Consider the following 26,199-nt stretch of genomic DNA (forward strand, 5'->3'; position numbering starts at 1 on the left):
GATTTGAAGCCCACTGTGACCTGCTTGGCAGCCGAGCCCTGAGGGTTATAGTGTCAGCAGAGAGGATGTGAACGGCTCGGGACGCTGGGAATTCGATACATATAACTCAATTCTCATCTGCGTTGCCAAAAGAGGATGGAGGGGAAGCAAAGTTGGACCAATTCCTTATCCACCCTTTTAGTCTTAGATTAGCTTTGATGAGGCAGGATTATGTATAGTTTGCTTATAAATAATGGCATATTGGTCAGAAATAAAAGGAATTTGGAATAACTAGCTTTTTTTTGTATAAAAAAAATAAACGCAAGGGCACTTAGTCGCTGTGACCTGGAGCTCCACAAAGATGAATGCTGCTATTTGGAGTGTTTTATATGGAAGGACAATATCTATCTATCTATCTATCTATCTATCTATCTATCTATCTATCTATCTATCTATCTATCTATCTATCTATCTATCTATCTATCTATCTATCTATCTATCTATCTATCTATCTATCTATCTATCTATCTATCTATCTATCTATCTATCTATCTATCTATCTATCTATCTATCTATCTAGCTGTACAAAGAATGAATCTGTGGCAACTTCTTACAATTTAGTGTCTACTTTGCTGTGACCAAAGGCCTCATTCCATCTCTGTACGTCTCAAAAGGAGACAATTACCAGAGCCATGTTATCCCATACACAAAAGTTGAAAAACAGCCAATACCAACAGAACGCTGCAGCAGACATTGGTTTATCGGACGTTGGCCCGTTCCTTGTTTTCGGCGTGTTGGAGATATGTCTAAGCCAATGTCATAAGCGTTATGAAACTGCTCCATATCCCTCGTATGAACTCATGTCACAATCAGCTCCCAGTAACTCTGAAGATATGCAATTTTTGAGATATAGTGTTTTAAAAAAAGATGAACTCAATAATGATTTGCAGAAAATGCATAAACATTTTGGAACATATTCATGCATTTCTGGGATTTCTTTTTTTCATATCTGGGAACGAAATGTGAGAGAGGCATCAGAGGGTGTGAGGGAGAGTGATAGGGAGTGGGTTTTTTGCTCTGCAGGATTCGGTGGGAACCTTGTTTCTTGGCAGCAGTGAATTGAACATCGCTCAAAAAACAAATGTTGAAGGATCTCAAAGGTCCAAAGTGCTCCTCTGTGCGGATCTTATTCAGATTTGGAGGTTGATACGGTGAAGTGTTCAAGGCCAATCAATGTTCACGGCAATGAGAGACACTTTGTCAAGGCGTTCGCAACCAGGAATGATATCTACTTTGGATCTCAATCTCCAAAAGTTATTACTGATAATAGGGGTTTCTGGTCCAGCGCTTTATGAGGGAACTGATAAAGAAAAAATGGGATGCAAAAAAAGTTGTGCTTTTTGTTTATATTTCTTTTTGTCTAAACGCTTAAACTGAACCTTCAAATCTTCAATCTTTAAATAATAAAATACCTGTGTTTTAAATTGCTTAAGACTTGCTTCCTATTAAATTACAAAATGTTTACTTTATTTTAATTTCCAATGCAGGCTATTATAATCAAAAATTAAGTTACTGTAACAAGGAAAGTTGATTTATAGCCTATAGTAAAATGCATTTCATACACAAAGGTGACAATTTATTAAAAAAAATAATGAATAAAACTATTTAAAAAAAGAAACAGTAAAAATACAGTACATTTCTTAGACGTAAAAAGTGCCCAAGTAAAAACAAAAACATTGAAATAACACATGCCTGAGGCAGACCTCAAATGATAAGATAAGTATCTCAAAGTTTCTCAAAGTATCTCAAAGCAATCAATATTCTGATTCAAGGAAACCATTTGGAAGTGAAAACAGTCTTGGAATTGATCAATTCCATATAGAATTCAATATCATGCATTCTGCCCACCCAGAAACAGAGGGGAATACTAGTTCAGTGAACCACAGATCATTGGAATGCACAGAGTTGAACATAGACATTTCCCATGACCTACAGTGTGTGAATTCAGTGTCACCAAGGCCGGACTGTCAAACAGACAAATTGGACAAATGATCCTGGGCCCCAGTTTTGCTTATATCTTTGTAGCATGCTGTGTAGATTGCGAACACTGTTTAAAAGTAGTTATACAGAAGTGAACTTATTTACAACAAATCATTTAGAACAATTGATAACAAAGGGTGGATGTAGGGTGTAATACGGGTAGTGTAGGGGGTGAATGAATGAGAGTGAGGAGTATTTCAGGGTGAGAAAGGCTGGACACACTGCACAAAGAGTGGGAGGTCAGGGGACGTTTGGGGGAAGTTAGGGGGCCTAGCAGCTCCTTTTTGCCCCGGGGCCCTTAACCTAGCAGGTTAATCGGGCCATGAGCATATCCCCTTGTGAAGTGAAGTACTTTAGTCACAACATATAAAGAATGTTCTTGTGGACAGACCAGTGAATGAATGGTTTATTTGCATGTCCGGTCGCTTCTTCACGGCCCATTACCAATGGGATAATTCAGACACATTTTTTTAAAGCCAACATTAGTGCTGGCAATACAAATAACACAAAACACAGTCAATACAAGAATAGTAAAATTGTTGAAGAATGAATGTAGGTGCAATATAGAATAAACAAAGAAAGCAGGCAAATACATAACTATTCCAACAGTCGAAACATGTCAAGGTACAAAAAGTCTGCTCACAAGAACATGTATTAAGTGGCCTGAGTGGGTATCTGCTTGTCAGACAGGGTATGTAGCATTGACTCAAGATAAATAGTGTACCAAATGTTTATTACAGTCTGAGAGCATGTGGCCCATTCATGTGTTTTGATTGTTTTTATAAGGCATTAATATCAGGATACATAAAGAAAAACTGACAAATCAATGTCATTTTATTAATGGGATTCGTTGACAGTAAAAATATAGAATGTAACCAGATGTATCCTTACAAGAGACTCAGAGTAACACAAAGTAATGCTGCAACTCTTGGTGGTAAAAATAACTTTACAGATCTCGCTGTATGTCTTTGAAAACTGTCTTCGACTGCAACCTACAGTACGTCACTTTCTGTTGTTGTTCAGGAGGAACAGATGAACCGAAGTGAACACCCTCTCCGTGAGCCTGAACATTTCCTGACACGGAGGCCTATGGCAGACGTATTAAGATAAATAAGTCATTGTTGAACAATTGCAGACTTGTGTATTCCTCTGACAAAGGAGGTGCACTCTGGCTGATACATTACATCTAAGCAATCAGACAGTGTGTCTCCTCCTTTGTTGTGCATTGATTATTATTAATCCTCAGTCCTATATCCATTCTGCTTACTGTGTGTGTGTCTTTCCTGCTCAGGCACACACTGTACTAGCTACTTCACCCTACAGTTATGGCTGCGATTCAGAGAGACAGAATGGACGCCACATCCTTTATGCTAGAATGTGTTTTGGGTCTGATCAAACACAGCATATGTTTATCTACCCTGCCCTTACATGGCTGTGCCCTGCATGCCACTTTGCATTGCAATCCCCTATCCCTCCCAGCTATATCCACTGTTGTGGCACTCGCTTGCACGACTTGTGGCAAAGACCATTTCTAATTCATAAAAGCCAAAAGGAGCGATTCAAAATTCATGAACAATCTGTCCTGCTACAACCAGTGATTTCTGTGACTGTGGGGCAGTAGAGACGACGAAGGAAAGTTCTGCCTCCCCCTCGTTAGAAGACACAAATATACTCACACATGTGCACATACACTTGCACATGGGAGCGAAAGGTAAGAAGGAGTTTAAGATTGCTCTGTTAATGCAGGCTTTGGATTAAACTAAAACATAAGCTAAAACTAAATTTTTTTAAAGGGTAAATTGCTGTTTGAGTTCTGCATTAATGAGAGAAATTATTTTCCAAAGGGAGAGAAATGAGAATGACGGTTTTGTTTCTGTAGCCAGTAGATCTGACAGTAGATTGAGTGGTTCCTGATTTTATGTAAAACCTTATTTCACCGAGGTTATCCGACTCCAGAACTGAACCAGAGGCAGAATCAGGACCGTGTCAGTGTGAAAGCCCTATCATTGACTTTGAACAGAGAAACTACCAGAAACAGACTAAAACCACCTTATTTTGACACACAGAAACTTTTATTGCAAGTTTTAGAGGCAGATATTCATTTAAAAGGCCAATGGAAGGAAGAGTAAAAGCATTGATTTGCTAATTTGTATGACTTCGGTGTCCTGATAATTTGTATAAATAGCCCAAACAAAAGGCCGCGCTTCATCAAGGCCTTAATGGGATCTATAACACACATCAGGAAAGAACACTATGACTGACTAAACATGGTGACCAGTCTCAGTCCTGGTAATTGTTAATTCACATTGCCATCTGCTGGTGAAACAACAAATCTTTTTTTTTTAATTCACATCAGTTTTATTCCATATATTGACAGTAAATATCATGAACTGTCCTCATTGGTAGAAAAACACACATGAAGCATTGGATGTGAACTTGAAGAACTCTGTATTTATTTGCAGTATTTCGTGATGAAGGCAGACATTTCGGATCCAGAGTGGCAGCTGGAACCACACCATATTTACAGTGAATAACATCAAATCTCTTCATTGGTATAAAAAAACACATAAAGTATTTGATGTTAACTTAAATTTTTTTTAATTTAAGAAGTATTCTTGAAGTATTTTGCTTTGAAGGCCGTCACCAGGTCTCTGTACGGAGTCTCTGATTTCTGTTTGCGTATCTTCAGCATCCTATGTACTACTGTAGACCGTAGAAAGAGGTTGTGAGTGAGCCCCATCAGACTGGAGCAGAGCCAGTACAGGGCCATAGACGAGGGCACGGTGGCCGCTATGGGGACCATGACCACGGAAAACCCTCGGATGGCGTTGGTCACAACCTTCTGCAGACGTGACGGATTGACCCTCTGTAGTGAAAACACCTCCACGATAAACAGGTTGGTAAGGCCAAGCAGTACAGGCAGGATCCAGGTTGAGTCTGGGGCGGTGAGGTCCGGGAACCACAGAGCGCCCCCTGCTGCCAGCCCCAAATCAGCCTGGTCTAGACTAAGGTTACGTAGGGCTAGAGAGAGGCTGATCCATAAGGGCAGCTGTACCCACACAAGAACACTGGCTTTGAAGGGATGGCAGTTGTCTCGGATGTAGAGCTGAGACACAATCCTACGAAGGTTCTTCTTAAACTGGATCCTGCTCTGGTTCTCCGTCCAGCCTCTCTCTTTCCCCCGGACCGAGACCTGATAGCGGAGCGCCTTGGCCAGCTTGGAGATCTCCTCCTGCAGCGCCTCCACTTTGCCGATGATGACCATCTGGTAGGCGGCGAGGGGAAGCGTGATGACTGTTCTGACTGACAGCGTAGCCACCACGATGCTCAGCCACCACGGCAACCCGCTGGCCTGCTGCACGCCAACCAGGAAGTGTTCACACAGGTGGACGGGGGCGGAGTCAGAGAGACCGCCGTACCAACCGCCACCAGGGCCGGACACAGTTCTGACACCTGAGGGGGGCCATAGAGGTGATATAGTCCGCAAAGGTGAAGTGGTAAGGATACCTGATAAGTGTCCTTGGGTTCCATGAAAGGCGCTATATAAATCTAACTTATTATTATGATTATAATGAGGGGAGGTGAGGCCACAGAGTCCAGCAGAAGGTCGAGCGGCCACACAGAGTCTTCGTAGAGGAAGCTGCAGGAGGATTCCCCCCACACTCAACATGGTCACAGACTGGACACCTGAGCCTGGTTCTGGTCCTCTGTGTGACGTCAGCTGACCGTCTGTAAACAGCACATGCAATCAATAAACTGATTTTATACCTTGACTAATTCAATAAGCTTTATTGGCATGGCTGTAACTAGAACAGTACTACCAAAGCTTAATGTAATAATAGTAGGCTACTAGGTTCGACTAGGTTACATTCATTCATTTCTATCTGTCACCTTCAGCACCCGGCGGCACGGCGTCCCGCGGAGATGACGTCACACTCTTTACCGACACATGTCAGGTAGGTGGATGTCTGGAGGAAATCGTGGTAAATGTAAAACGACTTAAAGCAAAGGACCCGATTCCAAAGGCGAGGAGAGTAGAGCATGGAGAAGAGCTTGTAGTGGAAGGTGGAACAGCCATGAATGCAGAGCAACCAAACTAGACACCAGTAACGTCCTGTTAGGAAGTAAACTCTCTTTACCGATTGGCTATTCGTCTCGGTACCACCAATCACATTCTAGAGTGTGGGCGGGACTTCATCTGAAGCCCACAGCAGGAAGTACACCCCCTACAGAAATTACTTGTTTGGAAACTTTTACCAACGAAAATCTACTAGAAAAAATACTTTTAAGTCTTCGTCAATCCTGGGAACCGATTGGTATACCAACGCGAACTTGTTTTCTCACTACCTGACACACTGAGCTACTTAAAAACGGTTCAGATAGGCTCTGCTATTGTTTGTTTACATGGTGAAACGACAGACAAGCTAGCATAGTTAGCATCCTGTCTCGGAAACAAAAACAACGAGTCATATGAGCTGCTAATGTATCCCGTAGCTTTTTCCTCGTGAATGGACTTTAGCGAAAGGGCAAACGTACATGTACAACCAGTGACAGGCTGACATTGACTTATAGTCTCGACGAGAGAAAGTGCAACAATGCAATGCTAACGTTTAATGTCTCGAGCGTTTGTGAGGCGAATGGGATTATTTCTTCCCTGAACCTGCGGATAGTTTTTTGTTTTTAAAAAGGGCCTCGCAGAATCTTCATGCCAAGATGCCCTGCTCCTTTGGGAACTGGAGGAGATGGATCCGTCCGCTGGTCGTTGTGCTGTACATCTTGTTGCTGTTAGTCGTCCTGCCATTGTGCATCTGGGAGCTGCAGAAGTCAGGGGTCAGTCCGTGGTCGATCGATGCATCTGATAGACATGTTGACACATTTTAAAATCTGGGTGCCCTGTTGTTGTTTTTGTTGCAGTGGTGAAATGTTACCAAGTAAATTCAGTACTCAAGTATTGAACCTGAATACAAATGTACTTCTACTTTAGTGGTGTGACATCTCATTGATTTAATGTTAAAGGGAAATGTTCAACTTTTTTTTTTTTAGTTTAAGTTTTGTTTTCAGCTTTTAGATCATCGATAGATTTAAAAACTATATGTATTTTCCCCACTGATTTTATACTCCTTTCCATTGTGTGTATATTACAGTAGTAGTTCCCGAATGTATTTATAGACTTGTATAAAACACATGATCCACTTTTGAAGTATGAGGCAACGCTCACTGCAAACACCTCATCTTTTTATCATATCCCGCTAGTGCAATAAGAATGTTTTAAACTGTTTATAATTATTAAAAAAAATAAGTATTTGAAAATTTCTGCTAAAATAAAGTGTCAGTATCTTCGTGACAGTGGCCCAGCACTCTGACATTCCAGCCATGCTACTTTCCCACACTTATATGTATTAATACGTTGAGTTGAATGTTAACTTTGTTGACTGCTTCTTTCCATGTAATGGCAGATTAGCACACCTAATAAAGCATGGTTCATCGCTGGGATATTTGTCTTCATGACCATCCCCATATCACTATGGGGCATCCTGCAGCATCTGGTTAACTACACCCAGCCAGAGCTTCAGAAACCCATCATCAGGTGAAGACGGCAGCAATCATGTCATCCATGAACTATAGCCTCAAACTGTTTTTTAATATTTTTGTGTTTTCATTGTCTGTTTTTCTTATTATTTCAGGATATTATGGATGGTTCCAATCTACAGCTTGGATAGCGTGAGTTGTGTATTATCTATTCAAAGCCATTGTGCAACACATTCTGTATATTCGTATAAGATTGAGTGAATGTTTTCTGCCATATTATTTCTTTTATGTCCTCACTTTCGTTGTAATCCTTAACTTTTATTTTTTCTTAGTGGATTGCTCTGAAGTACCCCAGCATAGCCATTTACGTGGACACATGCAGAGAGTGCTACGAGGCTTACGTCATCTACAACTTCATGACCTTCCTGCTGAACTACCTGGAGAATCAGTATCCCAGTCTGGTGATGATGCTGGAGGTCCAGGAGCAGCAGAGACACCTGCCCCCTCTGTGCTGCTGTCCGCCCTGGCCAATGGGAGAGTAGGTTTCCTCAAAGATTATACCACTATCGCAATAATGACTAGTTTATGTACAGTTTACTACAAAATTGATGCCCCTCTTACATCCTCTTTTCAAAATGGTACTTTCTAATAGGTTCACCTTACTATGTGGCAGCCATCACACTGTACCATTATGCTGTACTTTGCCTAATATGCATCCTACACTGCTCAAGAATTTAGCTTAAAATGAATAATTACCCTCTATACTTTGACCCAAACTTTTAAGCATTATGGACCAAAGTCACATTTCATTACCGTCTTTTAAATTGCCTACAATTAGAGATCCAACTGATTTTTTTTAAATTATATTATGGATTTATCAGTATCCCTTTGGTGTATTACGAAAAGAAAACAATGAAAGTGACTAAAAGGTGGAAGGGTTTGTTTCTTGTTCTTGCAGTCTGTTTGAGTGTGTCTCATGACATTGACATTCTGAGATCAAAAGTTTTTTTTTTCTCTCTAAGCAAACAGCGAACAACAAATCAATGACAGTGAGTCACAAGCTTCATATTAGCCTCAGTCAGGCCACATCCGTAATTGGTTATCATGCGTCTGCTTCTAAACAAGCACAAATTTGGTTATCTTTCAATTTTATAATACTGCCACATTATAATTATTGCATGGAAGATCATTGTGGAATAGTTGTCAAGGCAAAAACCAGGCAAGCTCAATGTTAAAATGTTGTTGTTAAACTTTTTGCCAGAATCAACTCATCGTATTTCTCATGGCTGTTAGTGATCAGGTTTGATTTCAGATTCAATAGATTTGACCGATCGAGCAATAACCAATTCAATTCCAATTCAAATCCTACTGTACATATCTTCTGCAGGGTGTTGCTGTTGAGATGCAAACTGGGAGTGTTGCAGTACACCGTTGTAAGACCCGTTACGACAGTGATTGCCTTGTAAGTACAGTACGCTCTCCTCTTTCCACATGATGCACTTTATTCTGTCCTTTGATATCAAATCACAGCTATTTTCTTAACTATTTACATTTTTCTGTTGTGGCCGTTTTCTTCTTCCTAGAATTTGTGAGCTGTGTGGAGTGTACGATGAAGGCAATTTTAGTTCAGGGAATGCATGGACATACCTGGTCATCGTCAACAATATGTCACAACTGGTAATGCTTCTGTTTTATGAGTATTCTTAATGTCACTTGCCTAAAGTTAAGACTGTATTGGCATGTTAGGAGATAAGGTGGACATGACACATGTTACAAGCTGCCTGTTTTGAACCAGACTGCTCTCTCTCTCTCTCTGTCTTCCCCTGGTTTAGTTTGCCATGTACTGCCTGGTGCTGTTCTACAGGGCTCTGAGAGAAGAACTCGGCCCAATCAAACCAGTGGGCAAATTCCTCTGTGTCAAAATGGTGGTGTTCGTCTCTTTCTGGTAATGTTCTGTGTTCAAATAGAATGACTTGATTTGCACATTTCTGAAAACATACTAAAAAATACTTTGTGAATGAGTGGTTTTTGCCTATATTTTTACAAGAGTTTTTACCCAATCCTTGTATATATACTGTTTGTGAGATTGTGTGGTAGCTACTGACATTGTGTAACCATTCTAGGCAAGCTGTGTTCATCGCGTTGTTGGTGAAAGTGGGCATTATCTCAGAGAATAGAACATGGGACTGGACTAGTGTGGAGGCTGTAGCTACTGGCTTACAGGTAAGCTAAAGTGCATTAAGTTAAGAAATAATTATTAATATTAGAATAACTTCACACCCCCCCGGGCCGGGGCCAGCAGCAGACCCGGGTTCAATTCCCGCCCGCGGTCGTTCTCTGCGGTCGTTATATACTGTACATTCACTAATGTACAGTATATAACAGTATGGCCTCCTAATTAAGTTGTAATACATATCTGATACGACTTGACTTTTTACCAGTGGGAAACACAACCAACCAAACACATGTAACTGTCCTTTTTCCCTCAGGATTTTATCATCTGTGTGGAGATGTTCCTGGCGGCCATTGCTCATCACTTCAGCTTTACCTACAAGCCTTACATCCAGGAGGCCGAGGAGGGCTCCTGCTTTGACTCCTTCATGGCAATGTGGGACGTGTCTGATGTCAGAGCAGACATATCAGAACAAGTCCGCAATGTTGGTAGGTGTCTACTAGTTTTCTTTGCTGCAGCACTCACCTCACCCACTTCAGGGTTCCTACACATTTTCAATATCCAAATACCATACTTTTTCAGATTCAAATTTCCAGAATTCTCTGTAGATTGTAGTATTGAATTCTATATTTGGCATCTGAATACAAAAAGTAAAATGTCTATTATATAAATAAATGTTTCTGAAGCAAGCCCTCGAAGAACTTGCATAGACCCATGGTAATATCTTTGCCCAAAACACCAAACCAAGTAAAAACTAAGGTTTAGTTGGTAAACAATTGGATATGACTCAGATTTCCATACTTTTCCATACTGCGTAGGAACCCTGCTAATTGTGTATTGTAAGAGGCTGTAACACATTTGTTATTGTCATTAACAGGGAGAACAGTTTTGGGTCGTCCGAGGAAGCCTTACTTCGGCGAGGCGCAGGAGGATGGCGAGCGGTCCGGTCTGCTCTCTTCCGCCTCTCAGGACGCCATAGCAGAGGGGCTGTCCGACCCAGAGTCACCCAGAGGACAGTACCAAGGCCTGGGCAGCACCCTCACTCCACACTCCAAGTCAGCTCCAGCCGGGCTCAGCTCGGCACAATGGGACGAAGGTCATGAGGCCAGACCGGAAGAAAACATGGACGAAGACAGGACCGACCAAAGCAAAGAACCAGCAGAGGCAGATCTCATCGTGATCGACTAGCCTGTTGATAAGGCTGAATTCACCAACAGACTCTGGCTGTCAATGGTTGGGCAGGACCCAGTTACAGCTTCTCTATTTTCCTCCAGACATTGCTGTACTGATGCACACATTAAATAGACTGTTATTTAAAAGTGCACATCAACCATGTAGTATAAGTCCATACTTAGATGGAACTCTCTGCCTGTGACAGCTCCAAGAATGTTCAGAGTTATGGCACTAAATGATTTGTGGATAACGTACATTTTATGCAGTTTGTAATGGAACTAAGGAGGTTACAGTATATGGCTCAGTGGGCTCTGCCAGGATGCTTTTAACTTCACTGTTAAGTCAATTTTTAACGCTTCCCAAGGAGCACACATTTCTTCACAGATCTGAGTGAAGCATGCATGTATGTCCTTTCCAAATGGGATTTATTTCTGTGCGTGTCACATCTCAGTCATATCAAGGTCTCAGATGTGAGTGTTTGATGATTAAGTGAAATATGCAACCTTTTTAAATTACAAAGGTCTTCTTCACTCTCTATCTTGGTTAGTAGTGATCTAAGAGGACATCATTAATATATTATACTTAAGCTCATTAGATGTCCACAATTTAAAAATTTTCATAATGTGGATTAGATATGTACAGTATTCCCCGATGGAAGGAATTTATCATTTTGAAAGAGAGCAGAAGCAACAACATTTTGGAATGCACTGTTTAGACTTAACAGTGGTTGAGCAGGTTGAAGCTAAACCTGTCCTAACTGACATCACTACAGAAACAATATTAATGTGAGGCATTTCCTAGGGTTTTGAGTTGATACTATAAGTACAACGTGTTTGTACAAAAATCATAATAATCATAATTCAGTCTGACTGTACAATCAGCACATTGTAGTCACTTCCTATCAATGCTTTACTGCAAACAACTCACTAGTGTTTATAATAAATGCATTCGCTACTTTTTCTCAGATGCCTTGCACGCTTTGCCAAGGAACTAGTCTCTGTACTACGCCAATTCACCATTTTACATTCATCAGTTACTTTTTCATTAGCTAGGATTAATCTTATTGGAAGAGATGTTCATCAGTTTTGAAGCCTTTAAGCTAGAATAATAGAGCAGCTATTACACCACCTAAGCCATTCACTTTCTCCACCACATAGATTTTTCCGAGGTCTTTCGTCACAGTGACTTCCAGGGACTCATGCAGGGATATTGACATGTTTAATGTACAGTTTAGGATATCAATTTGTGTCAGAAAAATGCATAAATGTATCAAATCCACAGCATAATCGGCATCATGTCCAGCTAGAGAATGTTGTATTGCCTTACGTTATTTGATTTTTTTTTTTCTTAATAAAACTGACAGGATAACATCAGAGCACGATGTTACCGTTACACAGTTTCATTTGATTCAACTTCTGACAGTCTCTTCAATAAATAAGATAACGACACTGCTGATGTTTTATTTTTTTGTGCATTTATTTAAAAAAAAAAAAAATCACATTTACTGTTTGAAGATAATTTTTGATACTGACAAACGTCTTTATAAAAAGACAACTGCGCCCATAATCACAGGACAGCTATGACAAATATAATCATATACTTGGAGATATGTTTATAAGTACAAATTATAAACATCTTGTGATCTTATAGAACAATTTAGAAAAGGAAAAAAAAACTTAATTGGTGAAAATTCTTCATTCGGATTACTCAGTATATTCTTACTGATTGTGCAGGCTTCTAACTGGATCTCAGTAATAGAGGAAATTTGAAGACTGCTATTACATTCATAAAAAATTGGAATGGAAAAGGAAAAAGTTAACCTAGCCTCTATCTAATTGATTGAGGCATTACAATTACAGGAATGAACTAGTTTTCAAAAGTAAACCGTGAGACATTATTGCTCCATTGTGGTTCTGGGGCCGTTGTCTATATGGGCCGATATGGAGATGGTGCTCTTGTGGAGCTTGACGGCCAGGTAGACCCAGTCTCCGGCCGTCACCTCCAGGGGCTGCTGCAGCACGGCGGCCGCCTGCTTCCAGTGAGACTTGTGGTCCAGCGTGCTGACGCTGATCTCCTGGTCCAGGTAGATCTGGTACCAGAAGGGCACGGCTGTTATTCTGCCTGAACATGTAGTCTGGACCTGGGAGGCGAGACAAGATATGTATGGTACATAAGAACAGTCAGCTATTGATTTACTGTAGTCTCTACCCATTACTTGTAAATCACTACTTTATTGACAAATTGTATCAAATATACAGTATAAAAAAACAAGAATTTAAAAGGTGCTCTGTGTAATAATAAAAAATAATAATATACAGTACACAAAACAAGAAAATAAAAAGTGTATTTTGGCGTTTTCTTGTGAGGAAAAATCTAAAAGTACTTATTTTGAGCTTTGGGGAAATAACTTGGATCGGATCAATTGTACTGCACCTTATAATGAATGTTAAAATAAAGATATAGAATACAATATACATAAAATTAACTATAATACTATTTCAAACACTATCATGACAAAACATTTAATCTTTCAAAAAAAGTGGTTAAGTGCTTAATTTATATAATAATAAAAAATGTGGAGGTTTGTGAAGGGAGATGTGTGCAGTCAGTGTGTCAATATGTTCATGTACCAGAAATCTCAGGGATTTTATTCTAAGTCAAACCTCACCTTGACTTCTCTGTGGGTGTAGTTTGCGTTGGCTTCCATCAGGTCGAGAACAAACAGCTCCACAGACTCACTGAGATGCTTACACTCCAGTGTGGAGAAGTCCAGAAACACATGGACCGGAACCTGAAGGACACGGAGAGATGAACACCATGTGAGTGAGTCATTCACAGCGGATTAAACAGATGACTATCTTATGACTTCATCAATGAAATGACATGTTATGAAAAGTCCATTAAAAAGCATGGAGGTCAGATCTGAAAGGCCAGATTCAACACATAACAGGTGCTCCTCTTGGCAACCACTGTCCACAAGAGAGGAGATGGGTTTCAAGGCACTCTTCTTTGTTTTAAGCTATAGTGCGTAACTTTTCCATATTAATGAATGCTGGTTACATTCAAGCCATCCCCAAACGAGTTGACACACAGTTGATTAAGCCTATCCGCTCCACAAACATCTCTTTGTATTTCTCAGCATGGCAGTGTTTACAAACTGGTGTCACCACCTGTCAAAGGCGCAGAAGCTCAGAATTGTCCCAAGAAGGGTCCAAGAAATGCTTCAGTTGTTCTAAAGCTAAGAAAAAACCTGGATGTGCAGCAGAAGGTATAACATCCAGAATTACTCATGGGGGCAACAGAAGTTACACACTATATCTTTGAGTACAAGTTAAAGACACTAGTTTGGCTACATGATTTTTACAAAAGCTTCATAAAGGGCCTTATAACACAAAAAGCAAAATAAGCTCTGCTACCTCATATTAAAGTCGCAGTTGTTGTTGGCGTCCTTTCTCACAAACCATTATTCATCCCCATGAGACTTTAATTAGTTGCGTTAGTGGATAATCACTCAATCACTGCTTAATGTCTGGAAAACCAATCTTTTTCATCCCAAACTCTCCCCAAACTTGACAAACAGTCCGTGGCTGCAGGGCAACACACACACACTTCTAAAATCTGAGGGAGAAACCCAAAGTGGCAGAGCACAGAAAGTGTCCCGCTTTCTCTCAGTGAAGAACAAAAGAAGCGTTCCTCCTCCCTGTCACCTCAGTGCCGCGCCGCTGTTTGATGTGCTTGATGTAATGTGCTCTGATGGATTCAGGTAGGAAACGTCTCGGGCCAAGCTGTGAGTGTGTGTTGTGTCTTGTGTGTGTGTGTGTGTGTGTGTGTGTGTGTGTGTGACAGTTGTGCTAGATAAAGTGCCCTCTCCGCCGAGGGCTTCAAAGACGACATCTGTTAAAACAAACGACCGTCCCTCGAGGGGCTGGCGGAATTAGAGCGCAAAACAGAAAAAAATAAAAAAATCTGATAATTTCCAGACCAAATAAAGAAAAGAATTTCAGGAACAGGATTTTGCAGTGACTTAAATGGAACTTGAAATGGATGTACACATCAAAAATGAGTGCACAAAAAAGAACACAGCCCTGGACTAATGGACTTTAGTCTTCCAAGTAAAATACCTTGTTCTACAAAATACAAAACCGTAGATGGTAAGAAACAATATTACTAGATGCGCAATCTTACTAATTATCAATCTATTCTAAAAATGTATCTATTATAATCAATTTCTTTTGATAGCATTACATTATAAATCAATCGTATTTAACAAAAGCTACAGGAAACATATTTGCACCTAATGGGTGAACTTTGGATGTGAATGATGCAAGCTTTAAAACACGGCGTCAATATTGACTCTTGCCTCAGTAATATGAGACAAGATGGGAGCAGCCCGAGATTTCAAAAGGAAGTTTCAGTTTGACAACATGGGTTAAGTATGCTTCAGTGGGATGAATTAAAATGGAATTATTTGGATACTGTTAATACAGATAAATGAATCATGGACCAACAGACGTTAAGTTAATAATCATCAGATTCTGTGTTCTCCACATTGAAAATATATTCTTGAATTTGGGTTTATTAATATTAAACCCAGTTGCAGAATACAAACTGATGTATAGTGTACTTCATGTAAGGGATGCCAAGGTTTACATCATGTTTTAAACCTCTTCAGAATGGACAATGTTGCTTGTTTTTGACCCTTTCTAAACTTAAGTCAGTGGCTACAGTTCATTTTATAAAATGCCCTACATACAGTAAGTTGACCCTGATAGCATATGTAGGTGTTCTTACAGTGAACTGGTTGATGAAGGGAGCGATATTGAATCCCAGTGTTGGCTCTTGCCCCTGGACAGCACTCTCCAGCAGCAGTGTGTCTGACTCCACCAGCATCCCGTAAACCACAATCCTCTCTGGGAACACACGCCCTCCGTCCTCCAACAGACACCTGGCACAGATCACAGACATGATATATTTCACTTTAAAATGACAGTCCAAAGGCAAAACCAAATGCACCAAAAGTGATCCAACTTTTCTGAATGCACTACTCCGGACGCCCTTTTAGAGAAATCCAATCCAAATTCCATAGTCCGTTTAATTTTTTTTTTTTTTTTTTTTTTTTTTAGAACTATGAAATGAAATAGAATTTTAAGACCATAGCTACATGATATAGCACACGTTAAAAGTAATTTTGTAATTTTCAAAGTTCTGCAAATATATCTATTGTAGTCCTTATTGGGGTTGCGAATACATATTAACTGGGGATGCTTAGAATATTTTGACCGGTTAACCGACACTCTCAATGTGTCAGTTAACTGGTCAAAACATGCGGCCAAAAATATCCAAAAACCCAGATATCAGAAATGGATTTGGTACTAAAACACAGTGGATGGATGCCTCCTGTCCTCCCCTCTTTACCTGGCCAGTGAAGCCTTCTCCATGAGCTTCTGCCTGATGAGTCCACAGGTCTCCACACATTCCAGGACGATGGCGCTCCACAGCTTCTCCCTGGCCGGCCTCTTCAGCATGCCCTGCTCGTCCTCCGAGTGGTTCAGCCAGAACTCTAGATTCTTCTCTGGAATGTTATTAGCCAGCGCCATTTTCTTTAGCACCTCCTGTTGCTGCTTCTTCTCCACCGAGCTGAAGGCTTTGACGTCTCCGTTGCTGGCGGCGATGAGTGGCAGCAGAGAGAAGCCCTCGGACACATCCAGGACGTACAGCAGATCATTAACCTCTGACTGACTGCCTGGTACCGCCTCTGGCTTCTGGCCTTTAGCTTTCATACTGGAGATGAGCTTTGCCATGGCGCTGGAGAAACTGCTATGGTAATCGTGATTGTTCAGGAGCGCCATCTCTGAACTCTCCAGCATGCAGAAGTCCCTGGTTTGTTCCTGGTCGGTCTGGAGGCCTTCCAGTGCCGTGCACAGCTCGGCCTCTGCGCTTGGATTTGAAACAGGGTTTCCGGGCCCCAGCGAGTCCGCACTGTTGTCTAGACTGATTGTGTGGCCGTCTCTCTGCACGGACACACTGCACAGCCTCAGGAAGCAGTCGTGGCAGGAGACTTCAACCAGCAACTCGTCACCAGGTTTAAGGACAAAACCTGGAAAGACACAAAAAGGAAGGAACCATTGAGTTGGCAATCCTGTACAAAGATCTGAGCAAATCTTAATGTGGATTAGGTACAATCTGAAACGTACTGTAGCATAGAGAACTGAAAACAACTATGCCACTGAATGGTTAGATATTTTAAATTTAGTTTGAATCAGATAATTTTTTATTTATTTTACTTAGGTCAAGTTCAATTATCCAATGTTGCATGAAGGGTATTGTAGGAAAACATATAAAAAAAAACATATATTTCTCAAAGTTAAGTGTAAACCTACTAGACTGTTCTGGTATCGATACTAACACTCGGGTATCATATCCAAACATTTCAGAGGACATTCAGTCATAGACATAGTATGTGAATTCGACTAAAGTTTGAATCTACACCTGCTGAAAGAGGAAACTTACAAAAAAAAAAGGGAAAAATTTGTACAGATAAGTATCGTAAGCAATAACATCATTTCTAATGTTTTATGATTATTTGTGGGATATTTGTGATTTTGGGCCATAGGAAATAAAACTAGCGTTGACTTGACATGGAACAGCATGATTGAAAACTATTGAACATGGTTGATGAAGGAGGAAGACAGGGAAGAAAAAGTAGGAGACTTAGAAAGAGGAAAGGGATAGAGAGAGAGCCCAAGAGGAAATGAGATTCAGGGGACCGTGTGTGTGTGTGTGTGTGTGTGTGTGTGTGTGTGTGTGTGTGTGTGTGTGTGTGTGTGTGTGTGTGTGTGTGTGTGTGTGTGTGTGTGTGTGTGTGTGTGTGTGTGTGTGTGTTTGTTTGTGTGTGTCTGTGTGGGAGGGGGGGGGCATACAGAAAAAGGATTCCCGCATGAATAACATCTGTTGGTGTCTTCCTGTCAAGCGCGTGGCTCTTCACAAGGCATTTTGATGCATATTTATCGCCTATAAGAATTTCATGAACACTAAAGGGTGTCAGAGGCGATCACGGAGCACACGTCACAGCCAGCGAGGAAGCGGATGTGGGCGATCAGCGGGGAAGGTGGCGGCTCCCCTGACGCTTGCCTCAGACAATTAGCAACCAGCTGAAGCGCTGCCGAGCAAACGTCTGAAGGATGATGCACTGAAACGCCAACTGGAACATGTCACCTCGCGTCGCTGCCTATTACGTTCACAATAGCCTGGTATAACTAGAGTGTGAAGAATATACAGAGACACCTGGCTCCGTATTCATTGATTCATTTTGAACTTTTGCTAAAGAAATATTTTTTTTTTGGTGTATTCTTAAAAATGTATTGCCATTTTTACACAGGCATATTGTGGATCAGTGATCAGTTCCTTAAATTGTTCAGAACCCAATTGTGATCTAACTCACAAAAACTATTCTAAGTCGTGATTTCTACTCTTACTAAGCTTTATTATACTTTATTATATGTGATTTTTCGTCCACTGGAATCGAATGGGAATGGAATCTTAACATGAGACACACCACCCAACAGTAGACATTTCTAAAAATTGTCTTTGAAGACATTTTTTTTTTAAACAAGGGAAACAGTCAAATATTCTTAGACTAACTAAATGCTCTAGTGAAATAGCAGTTATGATAATTATGGGCTGAAATATTGCTTGTATGCATCCCTGGCATTAGAAACACAGGTAAAATGTTGAACACAGTATGCAACCTACGACACACACTGCCCTCATCTGATGCATCATGGAAATGCACGGCGCACTGCAGTACAGAATACAAGCTGAACTGGTGTCACAACTATTCCACACACAAATAAGTCAGGAGCATTTGAAACAACAAGCGCCAATTCCCTTTACACAGTATAACAGATGGACAATACTGATCCATGTACCCAATAGCATCTCCCTGTGTGTGTGTGTGTGTGTGTGTGTGTGTGTGTGTGTGTGTGTGTGTGTGTGTGTGTGTGTGTGTGCGTGCGTGTGTGTATGTTGAATGGAACATCATGTACTCATTTCAACTTTCATATATACTGTATAGTCTTGTCCCTGATCTTGTATTGTACTTTAATTGATGCTGAATGTGGTTTATGATAATTGTGGTTGGTTGTGCTTATTTTATCATGGTGCTGCCTTCTCGGCCAGGTCTCTTGAAAAAGGGATTTTAATCTCAATGAATTTTTCACCTGGTTAAATAAAGGAGATTGATTGATTGATTGATTGTTACCATTGGTGATGTGTACGGGGTAGATGGCTTGCTCCCAGCAGGTGTCCTCCTTTGGTCCAGTGGACAGACTGCTCTCCTCATCCAGGCGGAGCTGGAACCAGACAACCAGCGCGTCCAGCTCCCCCTCCTCAGTGACGGGCAGGCGGATCTGCTCAGTCTCCCTGGAGCACAGACCCTCCAGCTCCTAAAGGATGCCCCAAACAAAACAGGTCAAGTGACAGGACAATGGAGTTACAAAATAATTCTAAAATAAAAGTTTGGCTGTAAAAAAAAAAAAAAGGTGTACTAAATGTTTTTTTTTAAATACACAATATGGGTATTAGAATGCAATCGGATTTCAGAAGATTATGGTTATATTTGAGTTGTGATAATTTGGCGAAGGTTTAAAAGGAAGCAGAGGATATACAGTATTACATACATACTTTTAAGCGCACACCGACACTTTTAATCATTGTCTGTTGTCTTTCACCAGTTTCCTACTAACCTTCACGTTGTTGAAGTCTATGTCCAGAGCAGTGAATGGCTGAGTGAGAGCCTTGTACCCTCCTGGCAGTCTGCTGAGTCTCTCTGTGGTGTAGGGCTCCATGGTTTCATCAGGCTCAGCACTGCAGCTCACCGGGCTACGCAGCTCCCCGGCCCCAGCCAGGGACAGGCCGCCCACAGAGGACACACACAGCCTGGGGCAAAGGAAGAGAAAGAAATCATCACCGATTTCATGATTGGTCCAGACAAAAATTTGCAGCTACTTCGAAAAAAATCACCATATTCAGTCCCAGACATGTTGCCCCTCACACAGCTTCCTCACCTGTGATGTCTGCGGATCTCAGTGGACTCGACGGCCATGCCGAACACCGTGGCTCCAGCCGGGATGACCCGTCCTACCAGAGACGGATCCTGGGACTCATTCTCACCGGTCTAAAAGGACAAGAAACACTCACTGTTAATGGAATTCATACTGGAAAGTGCACTTGTGCGGGATGTTCAAAAAGTAACCTCCTGGAAATAACCTTTACACAAACTCATTTTATGAATGTTGACACAGCTCTAGCATCATTATTTACAACTCTGTGTGATTAATTGTTTCAGAAATTCTCAAAAACTTTAGGTGGGGGGGGATTGTACAGCTCTGTATGCCAGTACCAAACAGCAATAGATTTACGTTGAGCCTAGAACTCATGGATAATTAATGTTACCGGTGGAGGTAGCAGGAGGTGGTGCCAGGCGTGAATGAGACTCTCTATGATTCCTTCTCCAAACAATCCTGCATCCACAGTCTCTGTCACCACCAAGGACACTCTGAGAGAAGCAAGACACACAATGGAAATAATTTACAGTTACTACTTCTACAGCCATTTTAAAGCAGCATAAACAAAGTTAAAAGGTGTGGTGGTTGTAGGATAGGAACACAACATAGTATTGGTATTGCTTGTACCTTTGTGGGATGTCCTTGGGGATTTCCATCTCCAGGGATTTAATATGTTGGATCTTGATGCGTCCGTCCATGCCGTTGGCCGTCAGCACCTCACAGGCCAGCTCGTACATGGTCTTGGACAGTTCACAGGCGTACACCTCAGCCGCTCCGGCATTCTTAGCACACATGCTGAAACACAGAGAACCCAAGATTTAATACGAGGAAACCCATATGTTAAATAGTGATCATGCGCCCATCGACTTTTTTTCAGTTCAGATCCGATTTTGATACCAATGCTGATATCGATACTGATTCCAAAGAGCTCTTTTATCTTGTTTTATTATAGTTATAATTATAATTATGTGTGCTGCTGTCGTTGGTATTATGTGTACGGTTACACAAAGGCTGTAGTAAACAACACAGCACTTTGTTTCAATACACGAGTTCATAAGAATAATAACAGAAACTCAGTGGGTGCAATTGCAAATTGACAACTCTATGATTAAAGCACAAGAAGTGTGTAGAGAAAAAAAAATCTTCACTATCAAAAACCCCAATCAAATCAATTAAAATGAACAATGGCTGCTTCTGTAAAAATGAATCTTACAAATCAAGCTGGGCTGTATACTGTATGTCAGGTGTAGCCAGAAGAATAAACACAAGTAAAACAATCTCACCTAAGGATCCCGGTGCCTGTGCCTATGTCCAGCACAGTGCTGCAGCCGCTCTGCACGGCCTTGTGAATGGCCTGCTGGTACTTGAGGTTCCTCTTGTGGTCGTTCAGCATTAGGAAGTGCCAGCGCTCCACCAGCCAGTTGGCCACGCGGTAGAAGTTCTCCCTGGCCTCGGGGAAGTCCGGCCTCAGCTTCAAGGCTTTATGGAAGTGACCAGCGGCCTCGTCTCTAAAGCCCATTCTGAATCAGAGAAAAAAGTAGAGCCACAATGTAGTAAAAAGATTAAGGTAAGATTGAACTTTATACATCACAAAGGAAATTATTTTGAAATAAAAAAAAATAAAATATACAAAGTGTGATTTAAAGTCACATTACATATTACAAGTACTAGTATTGCACGTGACAGTGATACCATCTCCTTTATAATATTTAAAAATTATATTGTTAAAAGTACTAATTTCAAATAGTTATGAATTCAATACTGTAGACATGATATTAACCTAACACGAAACTGATATTGCACATAGCATTGAACATTTAATCTCCTTCTTAATAAATCAAATCTGAATAATATAACACTGCATTGACCCCTGATGTTACGGGACTGATGAGTCCTGAAGAAGAGAAGGCTAATAATATACCTGAACAGGTGTTCCCCCATGCTGTTAAGGATGACCTCATCAGCAGGATAGACTTCCAGCGCTTGTTCGTAACAGTCAAAGAGGTCCTGGATGCGGCCCACAGAGTCCAGCTCCTCAGCCCATTTGGAGAGAGTGAACCTGAATGACTCCTGAAAAAAAGAAGAAAATTCCAAAATTCTTTTTGTTCAGCAACAAAAAAAAAAAACGGCCTCTCGAATCATATGATTGTGGCACACAGACAGTATTTTCATGATAGTGTAAACATTGCTGCTTACCTTTGCAAAGTCCTTGAACGCAGGTGCAAGGTTGAGGACGAGAAGGTAGTGCACAAAGGCGGTGCCGTAGTCCTGGTTGAACAGACACTGCTGGGCGCTTTCCAGGGAGCTGGAGACCAGCTCATTCCTGGCCGGGTCTTCTCTGCGTCTCCTCCGGGGCCTCCTGCCATGTTTAGGCCGCGCGCTGGCATTAGGCATCTCTGGAGAGTGGAGAGTGAGTGCATTAAACATTAATAACTTCTGATATTACAGATTTATGCCACTTTTAATAGGAAAATGAAGAGAGTTATTCTACACAATGACTCTGTATTGTATTGCTTGTTGAATAAGGGAGTCCATTTATGATTAATCAATAGACAGATAGTTGATAGATAGAAATAGATAAAGATAGTTACTTTATAACTTTAGAAATCGCTCAAAATAAAAATATGCATATTTCAATGCATGAAGTCTCAAACATTTGAAAGTTGAATGTTTGTATTTCTTTGACAATTTTCTTACATAATAGGTTCAAACAGGGTACTCAAAATTATGATATAAAAAAAAAATATTGTGAACTTTAATTTTGAAATAAGAGATCCATAGTTATGACTGATTCCAATTATTTTATTATTATTACATTCCAGTGGTTAGTACATCATTTATTATTTTTCCTACAAATGGGCACACAAAATACACTAAAATAATTACAATGAAGACGTCAAGTTAGTTTAGTAAGCTAAAGTTTATCAAAAAGAAACGTTGATAAAGATACTTTAAACATTTTTTTATGTCACCTACACTGCAGAAATTATTGACAGCATATGTTGACTTACTGTATGGTCTGATGGTCACAGGCTGGGACACGGGAAAAACTGCTGTTGAGTTCACGTGTCGTTGCTAATTTTGTTGCAGACACCCAAACATTATCATCACGATTATGTCCAAAAAAGTCGTTAGCATCGTTGAGAGCAGCAGGCTAACGTTAGCTCACAGGATGAAAGCTTTTCTGACAGTCGATACGGTAGGTTATAATAAAGAATACCTCGTCTGTTTGCAGTCACAGTATAAAAAAAAAAGACTGGTTGTTGATAAACAACTGTAGGCTACATCACATTTCTACCGAGCATCATGCTTGCTTCATCTGCTGGTAATGTAAAGATAAGGGGTCCGCCCGCTAAACAAGTCGGAAAGATACATATACAAAGACAATGGTTCCACCGGTCGTAACTGCAATGGAGTGTATTTTATTTGAAGTGGCTAGCAGGGAGTTTTTACTGTTGTAAATATAATGAATAACAAACATCACCGTATTTCTTTGATAAATTGCACTATGGTAAGCTTTACCGCCTCAGTCTATGGACAAAATAAAACCAATGACAGACTAATCTCGAGGAATAGTCAAAGAGTACAAAAGGTCAAGAGAGTTCCCAGTCCGACCCATGGAAATCCCCCCCGAACAGTTTGTTTACTTGTAACTGTTTTAATAAGCTATATTGAACTTTCACCTATTTAATTTTAATGCATCCATTCTACATCGCTGTCTAAATGTTTCAATTGTTTTGTCTCTTTATCAGTTATTGTGTATTTGATTTATTTGCATTCTATATTGTGTGTGTATGTATTGTTGTTTTTGCTAATTATTTTTTGGATCTATCTATCTATCTATCTATCTATCTATCTATCTATCTATCTATCTATCTATCTATCTATCTATCTATCTATCTATCTATCTATCTATCTATCTATCTATCTATCTATCTATCTATCTATCATTGATTGAGAAGATTATGTTCCATATTTCATGTGGAAGTCATGCTATGTGTACGTTGTGTTTGTGCTTGTGCAACATGCAGGGTCATAAAGGTCAACCCCACACAAAGTGTTGTGTGATGAATGATTAAACAGATCATCTCATGGGCCATGTGTTACTCACCTGTTTCCTCCCTCTCAAGCACAGGATTCTCATGTGGAACCCATGGACCTATTCCTATTATAAATGGTAGAACCGGAGTTCCTGATTGTTCCATGCAAGAAACTGAGGATGGCAGTATGATGTGCCTTTCAAGTAGGCCTAATGTGTGTTCTGTAGAGTGTTGTTGTTCATTTGATCTATATCCCTCATCTGCTCCACTGTTGAGATTATTCTATACTACAGTAAAATGTTACATAGTGCATCATTACAAATCATAGACTAATATCAGATATTTTGTTTGTCATTACAACACCCTCACTATCCAGTTTTTTTGCACATCAAGTTATTTTACTTTCATATACTTAATTTTTTTTTGTAGCAATCGCTTTTCGCTTAGTCCTTTAATTGTACTTCTATAACAGTGTAAATGCAAGACTTTAACATGTAATCAGCTATTTTTTTTATTCTGATTCGACATAACTTAACATTTAACAATGGATAAATGAATAAATAAAATGGGAAACAATTTTTTTTCTTATTAAAGCTGCTCCGAGGAACTTTCAGTTTGTGTTCATTCTTGCGCCCCCTTTGTACAAAAGCGGTAGTGTATTACTACGCCAACTGTAGTTCCTGGATGAGCGTATCCATGACAAAGGCATTATAAAACTATATAAAGCATTATTTGCACTGACTGTCTCGTTTGCTGTTATGTGTCATTTATGACCCCTGAGGAAAAAATTAGACTGTAAAAATATTAAAACATTACTTGATACTTGGCTTTAATACATATAGGTATTAATACAAAGGAAACTAAATCGAGTGAGAAATGCAAAAGTAAATATCTTTTTATGTCCGTCTTAAAATAAATAATGCCTTTATATTTATTTTATTTTTAGATGCATTTAAAGGTACATTAATAGTTATATTTGAACAAATAAATACACTGATATATTGTGTAAAGGCCTATCATATAAAAATTAACTGTGGTGGCCGATGTGCAACTATACCATCAAAACTATAGGCCTATAAACAGCTTTTAAATAGCTATAAACTGTAGTAAACACTAAGAAATAAAGTGTTTATTTAACAACTCACTTACTACGTACACGGTACAGAAAAAAGAGTATGTACTTCATGTACTTCGAGAATAAAGTAGAATTGTCGAGAATAAAGTGGTAATATGATATCTTTAAATCTGTAATCAGTGCTCACTTTGCGGCGGAGCGAAGGCGGAAGTGGCTGTGTCTACATCATCTTGCAGACGCCTGATACTCTTCGGTGGAAGTTTGCTACACGCACACAGATGTCAGCAGAGTTTCTCAATCTGTCACTTTGCTAGGTGGAGTGCGTTTGATGGAGGAAGGAAAAATCGGACACCAGCAACCATGACTTTCTGTCCACTCTTGTGAACCTACTTCCGATGAACACTTCACCCGAAAGCGTATTGCTCTCACCTTTTAACCGTTTTACCTGTTAGCTACTTTTTTATTATACCGTCCGTTGACAACTGTGGAGCAACACCCACGCGCCTATGTCAGAAGAAGTTACCATGCTAACCCCCGTTAGCTGCTGCTACTTTACGTAGCTATGTGTTCTCTGCCACACTTGAAACCGACTGCAAAAAGAGCGGTCATTTGACAGCGACGGGACAGTTAATTTTTTTGTGTTTTTAAAGCTGCAAACTAAGCGGCTTTTTTAGGGTTCCAGTTTCATTTTTTTTCCTTGCAAACGAAGCTATTATAATATATTAGAGAAATGGGACTACACCCGCTGGAGTTTAGTGAGTGCTATCTGGACAGCCCGGGCTTCAGGGAGAAAATAAAGTCACACGAAGCAGAGCTGGACAAAACCAACAGGTTTCTCAAAGAACTTTACAAAGATGGGAAGAACCTCATCAATGCAACGAAGCGTAAGTTGTTTTTTAAAGACAAAGTATGTTGTGTGTTCAGTCATGAAAAGCATGCAGTAGCCTTGGAAAATAGGGTCTTGGCGGTGGTTTACTATTGTTAAAACCTATTTCCCAGTGTGCAAACGTTTTTCTTTATGAGTGGGTTAAAACCGCTTTCTTTGGGGTTTACACAAAGCATGATCAATCGTCAGATGATATGAGACACTGGCATGATAACACACGAGCAAGGCGTTGTCTTTCT

General features: G+C 40.3%; 4 protein-coding genes across 6 annotated transcripts in view; 2 read left to right on the forward strand and 2 right to left on the reverse strand.

Moving 5' to 3' along the window:
- Positions 1–4,528: 4,528 nt before the first annotated feature.
- cox18 (cytochrome c oxidase assembly factor COX18) lies at positions 4,529–6,028 on the reverse strand. The gene is made up of 2 exons (XM_080030133.1): positions 5,911–6,028; positions 4,529–5,748 (listed from the first exon to the last, which is right to left on the reverse strand). Exon 2 carries the CDS (start codon positions 5,687–5,689, stop codon positions 4,622–4,624), a length of 1,068 nt encoding a protein of 355 aa, XP_079886259.1. The 5' UTR covers positions 5,690–5,748; positions 5,911–6,028; the 3' UTR covers positions 4,529–4,621.
- A 212-nt stretch (positions 6,029–6,240) lies between these two features.
- Positions 6,241–12,286, forward strand: tmem184c (transmembrane protein 184C). The gene is made up of 10 exons (XM_080030201.1): positions 6,241–6,849; positions 7,476–7,606; positions 7,704–7,740; positions 7,881–8,086; positions 8,936–9,010; positions 9,132–9,225; positions 9,381–9,493; positions 9,672–9,771; positions 10,038–10,209; positions 10,599–12,286. Exons 1-10 carry the CDS (start codon positions 6,733–6,735, stop codon positions 10,907–10,909), a joined length of 1,356 nt encoding a protein of 451 aa, XP_079886327.1. The 5' UTR covers positions 6,241–6,732; the 3' UTR covers positions 10,910–12,286.
- A 39-nt stretch (positions 12,287–12,325) lies between these two features.
- Positions 12,326–23,277, reverse strand: prmt9 (protein arginine methyltransferase 9). 2 transcript variants are annotated; one of them, XM_080030200.1, is made up of 13 exons: positions 22,971–23,277; positions 22,156–22,355; positions 21,881–22,026; positions 21,243–21,479; positions 20,587–20,754; positions 20,348–20,450; positions 19,960–20,069; positions 19,639–19,831; positions 19,155–19,338; positions 16,310–16,991; positions 15,686–15,839; positions 13,563–13,685; positions 12,326–13,034 (listed from the first exon to the last, which is right to left on the reverse strand). In XM_080030200.1, exons 2-13 carry the CDS (start codon positions 22,351–22,353, stop codon positions 12,789–12,791), a joined length of 2,544 nt encoding a protein of 847 aa, XP_079886326.1. In that variant the 5' UTR covers positions 22,354–22,355; positions 22,971–23,277; the 3' UTR covers positions 12,326–12,788. The 2 variants fall into 2 exon arrangements, with proteins under 2 accessions (XP_079886326.1, XP_079886325.1); XM_080030199.1 differs by having other exon boundaries at positions 21,881–22,029.
- A 2,097-nt stretch (positions 23,278–25,374) lies between these two features.
- arhgap10 (Rho GTPase activating protein 10) overlaps positions 25,375–26,199 on the forward strand; it is a 52,902-nt gene continuing 52,077 nt past the window's right edge. For both annotated transcript variants that reach the window (XM_080029363.1, XM_080029364.1), the window contains exon 1: positions 25,375–25,958. In XM_080029363.1, the coding sequence (XP_079885489.1) occupies positions 25,805–25,958 (154 nt within the window). In that variant the 5' untranslated portion in view covers positions 25,375–25,804. The remainder of the gene's footprint in view (positions 25,959–26,199) is intronic.

Source organism: Ammodytes marinus (genome assembly GCF_949987685.1).
Source record: "Ammodytes marinus genome assembly, chromosome: 6".
NCBI lineage: Eukaryota > Metazoa > Chordata > Actinopteri > Uranoscopiformes > Ammodytidae > Ammodytes > Ammodytes marinus.

Coding starts and splice junctions, on each gene's coding strand:
- cox18 (XM_080030133.1), bottom strand. CDS start 5,689: ATGTTGAGTGTGGGGGGAATCCTCCTGCAGCTTCCTCTACGAAGACTC.
- tmem184c (XM_080030201.1), top strand. CDS start 6,733: ATGCCCTGCTCCTTTGGGAACTGGAGGAGATGGATCCGTCCGCTGGTC. Junction 7,741..7,880: donor CAATCTACAGCTTGGATAGC/GTGAGTTGTGTA, acceptor ATTTTTTCTTAG/TGGATTGCTCTGAAGTACCC. Junction 9,011..9,131: donor GTTACGACAGTGATTGCCTT/GTAAGTACAGTA, acceptor TCTTCTTCCTAG/AATTTGTGAGCTGTGTGGAG.
- prmt9 (XM_080030199.1), bottom strand. CDS start 22,353: ATGCCTAATGCCAGCGCGCGGCCTAAACATGGCAGGAGGCCCCGGAGG. Junction 20,070..20,347: donor ACCTCCTGCTACCTCCACCG/GTAACATTAATT, acceptor TTGTCCTTTTAG/ACCGGTGAGAATGAGTCCCA. Junction 13,686..15,685: donor CCTTCATCAACCAGTTCACT/GTAAGAACACCT, acceptor CGTGTCCTTCAG/GTTCCGGTCCATGTGTTTCT.